This window comes from Tachysurus vachellii, chromosome 2 (assembly GCF_030014155.1).
Source record: "Tachysurus vachellii isolate PV-2020 chromosome 2, HZAU_Pvac_v1, whole genome shotgun sequence".
NCBI classification, from domain to species: domain Eukaryota; kingdom Metazoa; phylum Chordata; class Actinopteri; order Siluriformes; family Bagridae; genus Tachysurus; species Tachysurus vachellii.
Genome location: NC_083461.1, coordinates 28,535,339 through 28,553,492, shown reverse-complemented (window position 1 = coordinate 28,553,492; position 18,154 = coordinate 28,535,339). Strand labels below are relative to the sequence as shown.

Genomic DNA, 18,154 nt, shown 5'->3' with positions numbered 1-18,154 from the left:
GAAAGGAATGAGGAAAAGAATACAAAGGATTAAAGACAAAGAAGAGGCAGAGACGTTAGAGTTTGTTCAAATGATTCCATCAGACACACTTTTATAGACTTTTACAGATTATCAGACACAGTTTTATAGTGTAATGTGCAGGGAAGAGGTGCTTAGATTAAAGCACAGCCACAAAGAGATGGATAAAAATAATTACTCTCCCTCTTTCTAGCGAGGGAAGAGATGTTAAATCTTGATTTGGAACACAGCCAGACATTTAGAGCAGGATGATCATTTGTTTTGAATGAAACACCACCGGTATAGTGATAGGAAAACAAAGAGGAGTAACCTAACAAACATCCTGTTCACATTTTAATGATCTGTCTGTCTGTGTGTCTGTCTGTCTGTCTGTCTGTGTGTAGTGTCTAACCTGATGCACCGCAGACAGGTGTGTGATTTATTGGATCAGAGTGTGGAGGTGAACTCGCACTGTTTCCTTGTCTCAGCCGACAATCGCTTTCTCTTCATCGCCGGCTTCTGGGACAAGAGCTTCCGCATTTACAACACTGACACAGGTAACCACGGCAACACACACACACACACACACACATAACTAAACAACAGGTTTCTAACATTGAAGTGCAGAAAGGATGGATGGAAAGAGAAATGGAAAGCAGAATAGATCAGATGAAGAATGGAGACAAAGAAGAATAAGTGATAAATGGAGAGAAAGAGGCATGATAGGAGAGATAAAAAGAGGGATGGAAGGAAAGTTTCAATGAGAGTAACGGTAGTGGATAAAGGGACGAAGAAAGAAATTTCAAAAGGAAAACGGACATATGAAGGAGAGAGGAGAAAGGGAAGGAAGGAGGGAGGTGAAAAAAGGGAAAGAGAGATAAAGAAAGGGAAAAATTCCAAGAGAGAGTTTTGAAGAGAACGATGAATAAAGAGAGAGATGTACAGTGGAAAAAGTAAAGAGAGGTGAATAAGGATACACGCAAACACACACACACTTGTATGAATAATAAGTAGCTGCTCTAAAGCTAAATATTTAGAGTGTAGAGTGAATCAGGGGGCATTTCAACACAGCTGGAGTGTGTAAACTGCTGTGTGTGTGTGTGTGTGAATATGTTTTAAGAGATTAGTACGATATAATCAGTGTTGTTTTCTGTGTTGAATGCACACTGAGGGAATTTTGGGAAATTTTAATTCTATCTGCCAGCTGATGATGTCATTATAGGACGTACAGCAGCTGACCAATCAGAGGCTTTGACTAGTCACATGGCATCATTTCTGGGGGAAATGTTTAGGTTATGTTCAGCATCCACATTTTAAATTGCCTAAATTTTACTATCAGAGTGACAAATGGATGTAGATTGATTCTGTAAATATATATATGTGTGTGTGTGTGTGTGTGTGTGTGTGTGTGTGTGTGTGTGTGTGTGTGTGTGTGTGTGTGTGTGTGTGTGTGTGTGTAGGGAAGCTGGTGCAGATAGTGTTTGGTCACCGTGACGTGGTGACGTGTGTGTTCCGGTCTGAGTCGTACATCGGCGGTGATTGCTACATCCTGAGCAGCTCCAGAGACGCCACACTGCTGCTGTGGTACTGGAGCGGGAAACACTGCTGCATCGGAGACACACAGAACGGTAAGAGATCTGTGTGTGTGTGTGTTTACACTCCGTTTCTGTTCACACTCATCACAATCCTAACACACACTCATTATAATCCTAACACACACTCATTATAATCCTAACACACACTCATTATAACTACACACTCATCACAATCCTAACACACACTCATTATAACTACACACTCATCGCAATCCTAACACACACTCATTATAACTACACACTCATCACAATCCTAACACACACTCATTATAACTACACACTCATCACAATCCTAACACACACTCATTATAACTACACACTCATTACAATCCTAACACACACTCATTATAACTACACACTCATCACAATCCTAACACACACTCATTATAACTACACACTCATTACAATCCTAACACACACTCATTATAACTACACACTCATTACAATCCTAACACACAATCATTATAACTACACACTCATCACAATCCTAACACACACTCATTATAACTACACACTCATTACAATCCTAACACACACTCATTATAACTACACACATCACAATCCTAACACACATTCATTATAACTACACACTCATTACAATCCTAACACACACTCATTATAACTACACACATCACAATCCTAACACACATTCATTATAACTACACACTCATTACAATCCTAACACACACTCATTATAACTACACACTCATTACAATCCTAACACACACTCATTATAACTACACACTCATTACAATCCTAACACACACTCATTATAACTAGACACACATTACAATCCTAACACACACTCAATATATCTACACACTCATTACAATCCTAACACACACTCATTATAACTACACACTCATCACAATCCTAACACACAATCATTATAACTACACACTCATTACAATCCTAACACACACTCATTATAACTACACACATCACAATCCTAACACACATTCATTATAACTACACACTCATTACATTCCTAACACACTCATTATAACTACACACTCATTACAATCATAACATACACTCATTATAACTACACACTCATTATAACTACACACTCATTACAATCCTAACACACACTCATTATAACTACATACTCATCATAATGTATGCTAAACCATTATGTAAAATCAGTGTAGTCTAGACCACAATCCAGTGTGTGTGTGTGTGTGTTTGCTGTACTCTGGGGTTGAAGTTAGGAGAGGTTAAGTGTCCAAACACTGCATTTAATCCTGCAGTAAAGCTATGTAATAGGATAGGAGCAACCCTCTCTCTCTCTTTCACTCACACTCACACCCATACACACACACACACACACACACACACACACACAGGTTATCATTAAAAGTATCACACTTTCATCTGAGCAGAGAGAACACATTCAGCAGTGTGTGTGGCAGGAGACATTGAGGGTAATACACTTATACACAGCACATGTTTCTTTCTTTCTTTCTCACACACACACACACACACACACACACACACACACACACACACACACACACACACACACACACATCCATCACTGATCTTTGGTTTGGTTAGTGTTTACAGATGGAACAAGATTTATTGCAAATTGTGATTTAGTTAACGAAACAGGCATGTGCTCAAACTCTCTCTCTCTTTCTCTCTCTCGCTCTCTCTCTCTCTTTCACACACACACACACGTAAACTAAAAGCACTTTTTCTGCATTTAGTATCATATATTTAAGTGTTTATATTGTGCTTTTCTCTCTCTGGGGTTTGTGTGTGTGTCTACTTCAGGTGAAACAAAGAGAAAGGCTCTAAATCGTACACTAACCCTTCATTTCCTAGCATCTTTACTTACCTTGCAGTAGTGCAGTGTTACAGTGATGTGTTCTAGTGTTAAGTGTTTTAATCAGAATTCATCCTGTCATAAGTGTGTTTGATACACAGCCACTGCTGCACCTCTACATACCCCAGTGTTCAGACTGTGCAGCATTCTGCAGGCCACACTGACATCTACTGACTGATCCTGAAACTGCAGGCTGAAAATGTTTAATATTTTTCACAGAATGTGCATGATTTGTGTAAATTCCCCAAGCTGTTTATATATGGGGAAAATATAAATATTATGTTATACACTTCTGTAATCATAGACAAAACAACTGCTAGATGCTAGCTAGTATTGTAGCTAATGTACAATCAATACAGATTATGCTAGTTGATGTATGTATTACATTAGTATATTCCAGTTAAAAAAGGATATGATAGCTTGTTAGTTAGCTGTGTGTGTGTGTGTGTGCGCGTGTGTGTGTGTGCAGAATTTGTGACTCCCCGAGCGATTCTGACAGGCCACGACTGTGAAGTGACCTGTGCAAGTGTGTGTGCAGAGCTCGGAGTGGTCATCAGCGGTTCCAAAGGTACAACACACACACACACCACACAAACTGATGACAGTGCACTGAATTTGAGTCATGGTCTGAAGTGGAGTGTGTGTGTCTGTGTGTGTGTGTGTGCAGATGGCCTGTGTCTGTTACACTCGGTGAGCGGAGAGCTGCTGCGTGTGTTTGAGAGCACCGAGAGGCCGATGCTAATGCAGGCGAGTGCAGAGGGACACTGTGTTATCTACTACAGCTCCGGACACGTGTGTGTGTACAGCATCAACGGCAAACTGCTGTGTGACACACACATCGAGGACAACATCAAGGTAAGACTAAATAGAAACAATGCACACACACACTTGTCCCTATAATACGTTGAGCAGTTACATTTTAGCTAGCTAAATCAGTAGCCTCAGTCAACAGTTAGCAATGCTCATCGTCAATGTCGTTCTGGTTGCCTAGCAACAGCGCTCACATGAATGTAAACTCTTGTGTGTCGTGTTTCAGCTTCAAGTGTTGAAAGCATAAATGCCATTTAAACCAACAGTCCTCAATTTATTAAATATACGTCTGTACTAAATTTAAAATGTGGAGCTGCGTAGTGAGGCTCGTTTTATTTTAGTTTAGCTAATCCGATTAGCCGCATTCGCTGACAGATTAGCGGGTTTAGTCAGGCAGCGGATATTACAGATGTGTAAAAAAAATCTGATTTAATGTGCAAAGACTGAGAGATTTTTCAGGAAGAGCGTGAAAGCTGTGCTTGTGTGTTAATAAATAAATAAAGAAGGAAAGAAGGAAGGAGGGAAAGAAAGTCTGGTCCTGCGTTCAGGAGTGTGCTCATTATTAAGGGCGCTTGGGAAATCAGGTTCCACTCGTTCTCCTTTTGTTCTGATTGTGGAATGGAGCATGATTAAAGCACAAAGTACGCTCTGGACTCCGTCTGCCCTCCTCCCTCGCTCCCTCCATCACTCCGTCTCTCCTGCTCTGAAAGGCCTGGCCTTTGATCTGCAGTGTTACAACATGACAGAGAGACTAGAGATTTCGAGCGTGGCCTAAGGGAGAAAGTGTGTGTGTGTGTGTGTGTGTGTGTCAGAATATCTAAGAGCAGTCGTAGCGTGTGAGAGGTCACATTAGTCACTAACGGGCAGGGCTCCCAGAAATCCACCAGCTCCTTCTTTCTCCATCACTTTCCCTTTCCTGTAGGCCTGGGAAAATCCACAGAGCGCACACACAAACACACACACACACACTGCACACCTGTTTCCCATTAGAAAGAGCAGCAGCATTGCCAGATCCTGATTAGCTTCCTCCATTAGCGTTCTGCTGCTATTTGTTTTCATTTAGACTGACGTGTGGAGAAAAAGAAACCTCCCTGACTTAACGAAGCGCCTCGACTATGCACGCTAATCTCGCTAATCTCGCTACACTGTGGTTTAACCTAAAAACAACCGACCTGACTAATAACAGCTAACGTTATCAAACCGAGCTAGCATTACCAGGCTGATCAGCCATCCGGATTGAACTAAAAACATCATCTTTCTAACATTAACCGCTAACAGTCCATAAATAATCTCATAAATAATCTATTAAAAAAAAAAGGTCAAGAAATAGAATAATATAAAGCTAATGTGACTAAAGAGAGATTGCATGCTGCTTGGATTAAAAACAGTACAATCTCCTTTTCATAATGCTAACTAGAGGCTAATCATTTTCTGTTATTTATCATTAGCAAGGCTATCAACATTTGTTGGAGAATTTAAAAAATAGATATTAACTAATGTACTGAAGAAATTGATTATTAATACTTGTTTAGACTCCAACACCTGACTAAAATATCTGATAATAGATCTGATCTTGCTAAAAAAAAAAAAGTGGTGTTAAAAAGCTTTGCTAATCACATAAAAAAGCTTAGCTAATCACATTAAATCTTAGCGCTAACATGATTAATAGCCATCCAGGCTAATAAATAATCTGGCTAAACATGCTAAAGCGGCTACACTTATTCACCTGACCTAAGTGTAAGATACTAGGATGTGATTAGCATGATCTTTTTTTTTTAGCAAAGGTTTAGTTAGTTTTGCTTTTAGTATTTTTGTTTATAGTAAAATATACAAGAATTAATAATTTAGTTGAAGTTAAAATAGTCAGGCTACTGAGATACACGAGTGATGTATAAGATAAACGCTGTGTGTGTAAACTAACTGAAATAGAAGTCGTATATATAGAGCTGTTTTTAGATGTGTGTGTGTGTGTGTGTGTGTGTGTGTGTGTGTGTGTGTGTCACTTGAGTGTAACCCTTTTAGCAGATTCTTTCTTCCTGAAACATGCAGCCATATGTAATTGATTGCATTAATGTCTCTATAAATCCCTGGCCTTGCCCTCTCCAGACAGACTTTGGCCCAGAAGAGACAGATTAGAGAGGGAAAGAGGGATGAAAAACGGCCTGCGCTCTGTTTGCTGTCTCTGGGGCGACGGCTCTGTTTAGTCTTACACACTCACCGTGGGTCTGAGATGTGAGTTGTGGCGGCCATGTTGGATCGTTCCAGAAAGGGACGTGTGATTTATACCAACTGTAGAGGGAAAGACAGCGAGCGTTTTTGGAGCGGTCCATGGGGGGAAAAAAGTCCCTCGTTTCCCAGACGTTATTTATAAAAACATCTTCAGTGATCTCAGCATACTAACATGAGCACGCTAACGTTTCGAGGATGGGAATAAACCTAAAGAAAATAACGTCTAGAAGATGATTTAATTACATGGATAAATTAGGCATTTGTGAGCAGTAAGAAACCGTAAATGACTGGAGGAAGGGTAGATGGATGTAGGATGAACGGATGGATGGATGGATGCACGGGATGAAATGATGCAGACGTATCAGAGACCAGACCATGTTAGAACTCTTAGCAGAATGACAAACATTAAACAACTGATGGATGGCTAAATAGATTCATGGATAGATCTGTGGATGGATGGATGGATGGATGGATGGATGGATGGATGGATAAACAGATAAAACTAGTGAAGTATCACAGAGAGAAATAATATAATCCAAACAAAACAACATATTTCTGTTTGTGTTGTGTTTTGTGTATTGGTGGACAGATGGATGGAAGGATGGAAAAATGGATAGATAAATATAGTTTTATCTAGGACAGATCGATCGTTGGATAGACAAGTCGATGGATGGATGGTTAGATAGATGGATAGACAATTCAATGAATGGATGGCTGGACAGATAAATGGATAGACAGATAGTTAGACAGTTCTGTGGATGGATGGATGGATGGATGGATGGATGGATGGATGAGCAAACAAATGCATGGACAAATGGATGTTTGCATAAAAAAGATGGGTGGATTTATGTCTGAATAAAAATCATCACACACCATACTGTCATGATGGACGGATGGATGGACAGATAAATGGATAGACAGATGGAGGGATGGACAGACAAACGGTTGATAAATTTACTAGTTAGATTGTGATATGACAGACCAGGAGTCACTAGTGGCTGGATATTCGAGTATGTAGACCACAGTTTGATTCTATTTAATTTAATAGGTGTAATTCATATTGCTGCACTCTCCAGCCCCTCAGCTCCCCTTTTGAATGACCGCAACTAACCTAATTACTTTAATCATTTACTTTATACATTATGTCCCCTAACAGAAGGAGTGTACGGTAGTAGCTCTACTGCCGATTTCTCCACGTGAGTGATGTGCAGTGAGTCCTCGCTGAATAAAAAGACTCCTGCGTCTTTTTGGTAGTTTATTATCAATGTTTCCTGAGGGACTTTTTACAGTGTAACACAACCCAAACCAGCCAAGGAAGAGCAGATGAAGGGAATAAATCTGTCTCTCTCTCTGGTTCTGGCGCTGCTGGACTCCGACACCAGAGCGCCATCCAGAGAGTTGAGCTAAAGTGGATCTGATTGCCGAGGTGACGTGAGCCGCTTTAGCTTGGCGGTCCACAGGGGGCGTTAGCGAATGTAGCTCATCCATCACGCCTCGCCTCTGATCCACTCACGGAAAAGAGAGCCAGGTGTCAGTAGTCAGATACTCTGTCCATACTGCAGTGTTAGTGTTTAAAACATATTAAAACTTTGCCCTTTTTAACATTTTGGCTTTGACCCAAATCCTAGAATGAACGTTTTTTTTCAAGGCTTCAGCCCAAATGCTAGAATTTGTAGTTTACTTAGTGGAACATTGTTCATTTTACAACTCCTTCCAAACCAAACTCTATAAAAAAAAAAAAAAATTTTAAGGTTACATCCCAAATCAAAAATTATACCTTGCAGCGCTTATGTTCGAAATGTTAAACTTTTGCGCAGACTATGGTCTCGAGGTAACATCAGTAATTTTTTGGGCTCACATAGCAGTCATGTCCTAACTAGGTCATGCAGCAGGTGTGTGGCATTTTAGTTGTTTTCTGCCATATTTGAAGCAGCAAATGTCATTTGAGAGTTTGGGGTTTAGTGGTGAAAGAGTAAAAGCAGTGCTAAGGTTGAACATCTAAAAAAAAATGTATTTATCGACATATTCATCAGAAAGCCTTCACAATCTGGTACACATGTTCACATTCTGGTACAAACAACGCAAAGTTACAAAAGCACACATTCCAGAGTGTCGAGTTTTAACAGTTAAATATAATAAAACAGTTTCCATGACCAAGAAGACATCTTTCTTGACTTTTCTTTACACTTACAGCTACCAGTTTAACACCATGAAAATTGAACGTTTACATCACACAAACCTTCCTCGAAAGAGGTCCTCTGGCTCAGTAATATCTTGCATTACAATATATATACTGTTTATATATAAAAACACATAATAAATAACTTGAGCCACTCTATTCTCATACAACCCTACCTTTAAACTTTAGGCCACGCCTCCTATTTGCTCAGCTTCTAGATGGAGCATATCTGCCCCATAGACGAGCGTGCTACCATTACCTCATAGCCTCATAGCTAAAGCTGACCGATAGGGAGCTTTATGTATAGGGCATAGGGCAGTGAAGCAGGTGACTGGTGGCGTCAGCGTCAGTTGAGAACTCAGTGTCTCCTGCCACAGTTCTCCGTGTTACTGAGTGTCTGTTAGAGAAGAATCTACAACACACAAAAACACGAATCTTTAAATCATTTCCGTAACCATGGAAACAACGCTCTTGTATGTGCGTATGGACTCACTGTGAAGCTGGAGATGTGTAGATGTGTAACTGCACAGCATTTCCCTCTGAGTGAGACAGTTTTGGAGATGTCTGTTAATGATGCTCAGAATCGCTATGCCGACCAGGAGCAGCATGCACAACATCGCTAAACACAAGACCGACACGCAGTCCTGACACCGCACCGTACACGTGACAGGACACCGGACACGTCTCTGATCTGACACACCAGATATAAAAACACACAAGTCTGAGGCTTCATTATTCTTTGTATTCTTTCTCTACTCTCGTTTGTCTTTCTGTCTGTCTATCAATGTGTCTTTTATTCCAGTTATCTAATGTTTTGCAATCTTTCTGTCTGACTGTCTATACTGTATATGAATATCCATCTGTACATATGACCCCCATCTATTTATTTGGCCTTCTATTTATCTAAGATGTTTGCACCTCCAAAAGTATTGGACCGCCTGATTCTGTTTAATAGGCTATACACAGAAGACATTTGGGTCTGAGATCAGAATTTCAGCTCTCATTTCCTGATGTATACAGCTACAGAACTTGCAAATAACATACAGGATGTTTCTCATTACTCAGGTGTGCCCTGTTAGACGATTGTTTAAACAGTGGCTAGCTCCGAATGTCTGCTCTTGATATGAATCCTGAGTGACAAACATTATGAGAGCTGTGTTGTTAAACCACTCATTAGCAGTAAGGATCAGAAGAACAGAGTGGAATTCACCAAAAAATACAGAAAACACTTTTGGAACCAAGATGAACCTCAACCAAAGAGGCTGAATAAAGAAAGGACCTGCTTTTAAGACCCAAAACATACAGTACAAGCATGGTGAAGGCAGAGTCATGGATTTGGGCTTGTTTGGCTGCTTCTGGAACAAGTTCACTAATGATGGTATCAGCAGAATTTTACAGGAACATCGTGTCTGCCAATTTGTACAGAACTTTGTTAAACAATATGAAGACAAAGACCCAAAACCCACTGCTAACACATCAAATAGCTTCATGACAGGGGAAAAGAGGAAGGTTTCACACTGGCCAGGTCAATCATTAGGCCTTCACCAATTAGCCACCAAAGCTGCCATGTTATTGCACTTTATTTAGCATATCTACATGCAAATATTAGGGAATTAAAGCTGTAATTCTGATCCGTTGTCCCAATTTTTGCTTTTAATCTCAAAATGTCTTCAGTGTACAGCAAAACAAAAGAATCTGTCTGTCTGTAGGTCTTTAGATCTACATTATTTCTAGGTCTGTCTGTCACACACCTGTCTAACATTTGACTTAGACCGATTACATTTTCAGACCATCTGCATTTACTTACCGTGGTTTGAATGTCCCACACTTCTGGACTCCTCCATCGGGGGAATGATGTTGATGTACATTTCTTCATTCGGTACTTGACCCCTTAAGTGAAAGTTCTCATACATGATCAGCTGCAACGAAGAACAAGGATGAGTTTACTAACAAGGATGAAGATGTGTGTATCGTGTGTTTTGACTGTGTGGTTAATCAGAGACTAGCATGTAGTGTATGTAATGTGAGGGCAGACATGTAACATTCAGAAACAGGAAGTTGCTTCCTACCACCTACACTGTCCCTATTACAAAATGTGCACACATCTTTCCTATTAGTCTGACATCAGTGTCCCATATTGAGCATTGTACATACACACACACAGAGGTTTGTGTGTTTGTGTAGTCGGCTGAGCTGTACAGAGTCACATGGTGTAGTGAAGTGTGATTCATTTTCATCTTTCAATTTCCAGTGGTCAGAGTTTAACAGTATTATTGTCACTTCTCCACTCTCCTATTTTGCCTTGAATCAGTTCAGCTCCTAAAATACCTGTGTGTGTGTGTGTGTGTGTGTGTGGTCTAATTGACTGAATCTCTCTCTCTCTCTCTAGGCTATGTTATTGAGTAAAAATGGTCAGTACCTGCTGTGTGGAGGAGAGCGGGGTGTTCTCTCTGTGTGGCAGCTCCATGATCTCAAACAGCTCTTCACTTATCCAGGCTGCGATGCTGCCATTCGCTCTATGGCCATGACCACAGACCAAAGGTACACACACACACACACACACACACACACACACACAGAGCAAAGGTATTATAGACCCACAATAATGAGTGATTATACACTGATATATACAATATACAATTTAGACAGATAAACCCATAAACACTAATTAATACCAATCAGTCTCATCACTAATCATTAATGCTGATCAATACTGATCAGCATTAATGATTAAAGCATACATAGCATACAATGAATACAATTGATATACAATTGATTAAAGCATAAAGCATACAATGTCATTCAATACTATTACCAATCAGCACTAATTCCAAATTAATTCTATTAAATTCCATAAAATGTATGAAATATAACATGAAATAAATATAATCTCTCTCCCTCTCTCTCTCTCTCTGTCTGTCTGTCTCTCTTGCTCTCTCTCTCTCTCTAGATGTATCATTACCGGCATGGCATCTGGCAGCATCGTTCTCTTCTACAATGACTTCAACAGATGGCACCATGAGTACCAAACCCGGTACTGATGCCTGTTACCATGGTCACACGTTGACCCCGGTGACCGTGGCGACGGTGCAGTGGAACCCTGAACACTGAATGTAATCAGAATAGCATAGTTATTTTTTAATAAAGAGTGTTTTGTAGATCTTCTAGAATTTTCTGATGATTCAATATAAAAAAAAATATTTTTAGCTCTATTTTCACCTCTTTCGCTAACGTTCAAACACACACACATATATGTATACAGAGTAAATATTAGGTATGTGCCGATAGTTATTGTTAATATTGCAGTTGTTTCATCAAGGCTTAAAAAATATCAAAACGTATCCCATTACAATGGACTATCGGCACCTCCCTAATGCGGTCCCTTTATGCGCGTGCTTCTGGGTGAGTGGGATTTTTTTTTTCTGTCTTTAACAATGTGACTGTTATCTTCAGCAAACTTGAAATCAGACTAAAGGGAGAATTCAGCTAAACTCAAACTGTCCAGCTGCCTAAATTTAAGATAGTATCAGAGATCGCTCACGGATCATCATTTATGTCGCCACACACTCGCACTAATTGTCTTTATTCTATGCAAATGAGGTGTGACATGGTAAAGCATGAAGACTAGCACCTAGCATGTAAATCAGACAACCAAATATTACACAGATTAGTGTGTTAAAGTCCACCGTCGATTGCTAAGGCGGCCGTGTAACGATTTTATTTACAGCAATCGTCTCTTAACTCAATGTCAACTGAAAGTGTTAGAGCAACTGAGAGGGGCGGGGCCAATCTGATTGAATCCTGTGATATAAAGTATAAAATGTCAGATTTCAGTGTATTCTAACAGGCTACTACGTGTGGCCGGTTTCCAGGTGTCCTTCTTCAGCTACTAAAGCAATAAACTTTCACCTAACGTTGTGTGATCAAATCTAGAGCTTTAGGAGAAATACGTAAAGCGAGGTCACGTGATCGATTTGTGAAAGCCTGAACGAACTTAAGATCTGCCTTTGTTGTCTCTTGTCACTAGCTGTTGTATTCTACTTTAGTTTGTGTGTGTGTAGGAGTGATACAAGTGAACTGCAAGATATATTATTACTATTATTATTATCATCATCTCGGTATCTCTTTATTTTTTTTCTTTTAAACATGCTTCACATCTGTCAGTCTGCCAGACCTGTCCTGGTGTGTCTTACTGTAGCTGCATATCTGTCCTAACAGAAAGTGATATCTTGAATAAAATCTCTAATTAGTTTGATACTTGCACTATGAAAGAAAGCTGACGTGATGTTCACTGTGTGAAGTGTGCAATGAGATCTGAACCCTGAAATCAAACACTGGAGTGTGGCGATGAGGCATGTGCTGACATTGTGATTACTTCTGATTGTGGTTCGTAAGACTTTCACATGATGATTTACTCGCTCCATTCACACTAAATCAAGAACCCTTAAATCCTTCTGAATGGGACACAACCTAAACATACTGTCTACTCTGCCTGCCTCTTCTCGTATAGCGTCGATCGGTACCCCAATATCAGCACATGCCTAGTAGAGATGACAGTTAACGCTTATGAGTTGTTTCTTAGTTGTTTGGGTTTGTTTTGGATTTTTTTTTTTGTTATGTTTTGTTTCCATGACAATCAGAGTGAAAATGTGTGTGTTGAAATTGAAATAATAAAACAGAGTTTTATAAATGAATTCTTTTTGGAATTGGTTTTCTTTTTCCAACACCTGTCATCACCCATTATGCAATGAGGACACAACACATTAGTACTGTCTGCTTCATAAATGTTATAACGTGTAGCCTTTAAACTCACCGACTTACTGCTCTGGTGAATAAAGCTACTGGTCATCTCATGAAGTTCACTTGTGTTTTTGATTTAAAGAAAAAATAAAGTGGCTGAGATGAGAACTGCTGATGGTTTGGATGATTTAGTTAAAGATATATATATAGAGAGAGAGTAGTGTTAATTTCGTCACCTATTTTTAATTTAGTCTTAGTCTTGTGCCAAATGTCCTTGTTAGTTTTAGTCATATTTAGTCATTCACATATCTTTTTTTGTTAGTCAAGTTTTAGTCGACTAAAAGTCTCGTCATTTTAGTCTAGTTTAATCAAAAGAAAACTCAAGGTATCTTAGTCAAGTTTTAGTCAAAAAATTGTAGTCCTTTTTAAAATAACACATTATTACTGAGATTATTACTGATAAACATTTCAGTAAAAAAAGGTGTTTCACATATGTTTCACTCGAACTTGACTGCACATCACATTTTTTACTTTATTGATACAGCTTTTAATCGTAATGCAAAGAACGGTCATCGGGACATAAGCTGTCATGTACAATAAAAGAGCCTGCGCAGCGACAGGAAATATAATTTAACACAAAAAGCTGCCTAGACCAGGGGTGGACTTGCGCTCAGGATTTTTTTTATTTTGAGCGGCGTGTGGACGAATTGTTTCTACGCACACACTAAACAGCGCGAAGCCGCGAACTCGTGAATATTTTAAAGGCGTAACAGCTGATGAAAAAGCAGAGACAATTGTAGAAAATGAAGAGAGATTTTATCTTAGTTTTTATTTTATACAAAACATTTTCGCCTTGTCTTTTTTCGTCAACAATAATGCATGTTAATTTAGTCTTAGCGTTTTTGGACAGTGGTGCAGTCTTGTCGGGGGCACGGTGGCTTAGTGGTTAGCACGTTTGCCTCACACCTCCAGGGTTGGGGGTTCAATTCCCACCTCCACCTTGTGTGTGTGGAGTTTGCATGTTCTCCCCGTACCTCAGGGGTTTCCTCCGGGTACTCCGGTTTCCTCCCCCGGTCCAAAGACATGCATGGTAGGTTGATTGGCTACTCTCTGGAAAATTGTCCGTATTGCGTGAGTGAATGAGTGTGTGTGTGCCCTGCGATGGGTTGGCACTCCGTCCAGGGTGTATCCTGCCTTGATGCCCGATGACGCCTGAGACAGGCTCCCCGTGACCCGAGGTAGTTCGGATAAGCGGTAGAAGATGAATGAATGAATGAATGCAGTCTTGTCATTGTCTCGTCTTAGTCATGAAAAATAAAGGTTGTTGACGCACATGTCTCGTCTCGTCTGACGAAATTAACACTAATAGAGAGAGAGCAAAATAAATCCTCCTAGTCTTTGTTATTTCAGGATGTTTAGTAATAGGAAGCCATGTAGTTGATAATATAACTCTGCATCCCGCAGTGGTGAGAGTGATGGTAGGTGGGTCAAGCCCCATTTAGTGTTACTACTAATTAGTATTACTGCCATTTTTAAGACAAATGTCCAATAAGCAAGACCTTTGCTTGTACTCCAGTGGTGTGATGATTAGTACCTTGGAGTCTGGTGGTCTTGATTTGCTACACTGGATGAGCTTTGAATGAGGATGAGTGGCTATGGGTTCAAATCCTAGCCATAGCTCCATTTAAACCATCTCCTTTTCCACCAAATAGTTCATTGTAGGCTCCTGTTCATGTCCTGCTGAGATGATTATTAAGAGTCCAATGAAGCTGAATGTTACCTGTGGTGTAGCAGTGAGTGTTACAGTCTCTCAGGCAGTACATCCTTGTTTTGATACCATACTTTTGTACAAAAAGTAAAAAGACCTTTTATCTCTGATATCCTGTGGCTCAAGAAGATGATGATCCCTGGCTTGGGGTTAAGAGTTTGCTGAATCAAACTCCAGCTGGGTTTCTGTTTTAAACTGTCTGCTATTCCATGAAACATTTCATTGTAGTCTCTCTATCATTCTCGGGTTGAGGCTGAGCTTCAGTGTTCATGTTAGAGATAAGAAGAGAAAAGTTAAACAGTATTTGGTACAGATATTGTGGCTGAACTGGATGATTGCTGCTGCTAGCATGAAAGGTTGCTGGTTCAAACCCCAACTGGGTTAATTGAGCTCTTCTTTTCAGTAAAGGCTTGTTTTCTCTCACACTGTCATGAGGTCTGGTACATAATGTAGCTGGTTTATCTTCGCACTTGTATTAGCTTTCATTAACACAAGCATTAACAAAAAAGTGAAAAGTTCTTTTAAAAAGCTCACAAATGTAAACTTCTGATGCTCACCTGGATTATCTTTCCCTCAGGGTTGAGAAGTTGCTGGTTTGCCCCCCAGCCAGGTGCTAATAAGGAAGAATCCTTGAGAGGAACCAAACTCAAAAAGTAACCCAGCTTCACCAAAGAGTTAGTGAATAAATCCCTTCCTCACCCTGAATGGTGTAGTGGTTATTTCACCAGTCTATTGGGTTGTACATACCTGGTTTGATACCAAGCTAATTCATTAGCTATAGGTAACAAATAAGAACACAAAGGTGAAAAGCTCTTTAAACAACAAGCAAACAATTCTGTGGCTCAAATGGCTGATCATTTATTTTGGGTCGTGAGGTTTCTGGTTCAAACCCCTGAGAATCTTCATTTATAAATTCTCTGCTCTTTCTCCAAACATTTAACTGTATCTCTTTAATATGCGCTGTTGATTGACAAAAGTCCAATAGACCCTGTCCTGCCATGACAGTTGAGGTAAGGAACAAGCACACACAATTATAAAGCTCTTTAAAATAAACACTAAACAAAATATATTTGTCTGTTAATCTAGTTATTAAAGCTCATGCAACACCCAAGCATGGTGTAGTGGTTAGTGCTGTGGGAACTCGTGCGGTAGATACCTGGTTTAAAGCTGTACTGTTACATTAGTTTAATGCAAAGATTATGTATACAAAAGTAAAAAACTTTTAAATGCAGCATAAACCAGCTCAGTCTGTGGCTCAAGAGAAAGAGCCTTGTCTTGAGGTCACAAGGTTGCTGGTTCAATCCCCACTTAGTGTTTAATGTTGTTTGTAGTATAGCCCACACTTTTGACAATAGTCCAATAAGCACAAATAACACCGAACCCTATGTAGTACAGCGGTTAAAGTAAGCGATGCATAACGAACATATACCTGGTTCAATTCCCTGCTTTTGCAGCAGCTTTAAGAGAGGATTAAGAACACGTATGTGAAAAGGTCTTAAAAAGAAGACACAAACATGAGATTCCACCTGGGTGAGTGTCACCTCTGGATTGAGAGGTTGCTGGTTCAAATCCTAAGGCTCCACGATATAATGAAAGTGGAGGACAAACATCACAAAGAGAATGAAAAGTGGTGGACAAGAAAGACAAAATAAAAGGTGATGGGACAAAGGTTGGGGTTAAAAAGTGGTGGGATCCAACCCCAGGGAAACCTGCAAGTTGGTAATAATCTGTACATTGGCAGAGGAAAGATCTAAAAAAGCAATGACAATATGGCAAGCACAAATGTCAATAAATAAAGATGGTTTGGGCTGTGATGGCAATAACAGACAAGGAAGGCGTCTGATGGCTGAAAGACTGCAGCACAAAGTGGAGGCAAAGCTGTGTGGTTTATTTTTAAATAAATTCTGCCATAACACCACAACCTTCTTATGAACTTAAGCCAGATTCAAACCAGCAACCTCTGAGTCTAGGGCTTTACCACTAAGCCACCAAGTCCCACATAAATACTAGTGAGTTGCAAGACTCTTGTCCTGAAAACCAGACTACTTTTATATTTAAAAAAAATAATAATTAAAAAAAAAATAAATTCCAAATTAGTTTTTTTTAATAATGAATTACCAAAATTATTTTATAAACGTCTAAAACACATATATTACCTCCTTTAGAAATACAGTTACATCATTATCTTGTTATACATTTTAGCTGTAAGCAGACAGAGAGAGAGAATAGCTCTTTATCCGCCCAAATATTTTAATTCAAGTCAAGTCCATAAGAAAAACACTGGTGGATCACAATCTTCACTGGCTTGGACCTGATACCACCCTGATCTACACCGACATAAGGCTGTAATATAACATCAAACCACAAAGATCTACATCAAAGTAAGCAACATGACACCAACACAATACTACACATGACTTGGTTTACGACTGGAAGCGAAATGTATCCACAAGTTTAGTGTGTGAAGTATAAACCAGTAAAGGCTTCACACAACCCCAGTCAGTATTCAGTTAGCAGATAATACAGAACACCACGTTAAAGCCAGCTCTTGTCTATCTCACTGCACCTGTTTAACATGTTTAATGTTAAGCGTTCAGCTGTTCAATTCTATTGGGTCAGGATGCTGTTATATATTTTTGTTTAAAAGCATATCTAACAACCATGCCGACTGTGCATCAAACCACACATTAACACACAGTCATTCTGACACATTATTCTTTATATAGTAACTTAACACAGGGATGTATGTACAGGGCCGACTATCTACTGTACATAAAACTAAAATTAACAGGTTTTGCTGTTACTGAACAAAGAAAAAGGTAAACATTTTCTATAAGGTTGACTATTTTATTAAATGTATGGAAGGAATCTCCAGTGTTAGTGATTTTTTTGTTGTCTTATTTACTTCAAAAGAACAGTGTACGACTTACGGCTACAAGAAAAGCAATGACATGGACTTTTTTTTAAATTATTTGTACGTGCTGATGCCAAGCCGGTGCAGTATAACT

The 18,154-nt window shown here is 39.5% G+C and overlaps 1 protein-coding gene across 2 annotated transcripts in view; it reads left to right on the top strand.

The window, feature by feature from the left end:
* Window positions 1-13,332, top strand: part of lrba (LPS-responsive vesicle trafficking, beach and anchor containing) — a 167,748-nt gene extending 154,416 nt beyond the window's left edge. For both annotated transcript variants that reach the window (XM_060864169.1, XM_060864168.1), the window contains exons 52-57: window positions 402-554; window positions 1,458-1,625; window positions 3,890-3,988; window positions 4,088-4,275; window positions 11,028-11,179; window positions 11,589-13,332. In XM_060864169.1, the coding sequence (XP_060720152.1) occupies window positions 402-554; window positions 1,458-1,625; window positions 3,890-3,988; window positions 4,088-4,275; window positions 11,028-11,179; window positions 11,589-11,679 (851 nt within the window). In that variant the 3' untranslated portion in view covers window positions 11,680-13,332. The remainder of the gene's footprint in view (window positions 1-401; window positions 555-1,457; window positions 1,626-3,889; window positions 3,989-4,087; window positions 4,276-11,027; window positions 11,180-11,588) is intronic.
* Window positions 13,333-18,154: the final 4,822 nt, after the last annotated feature.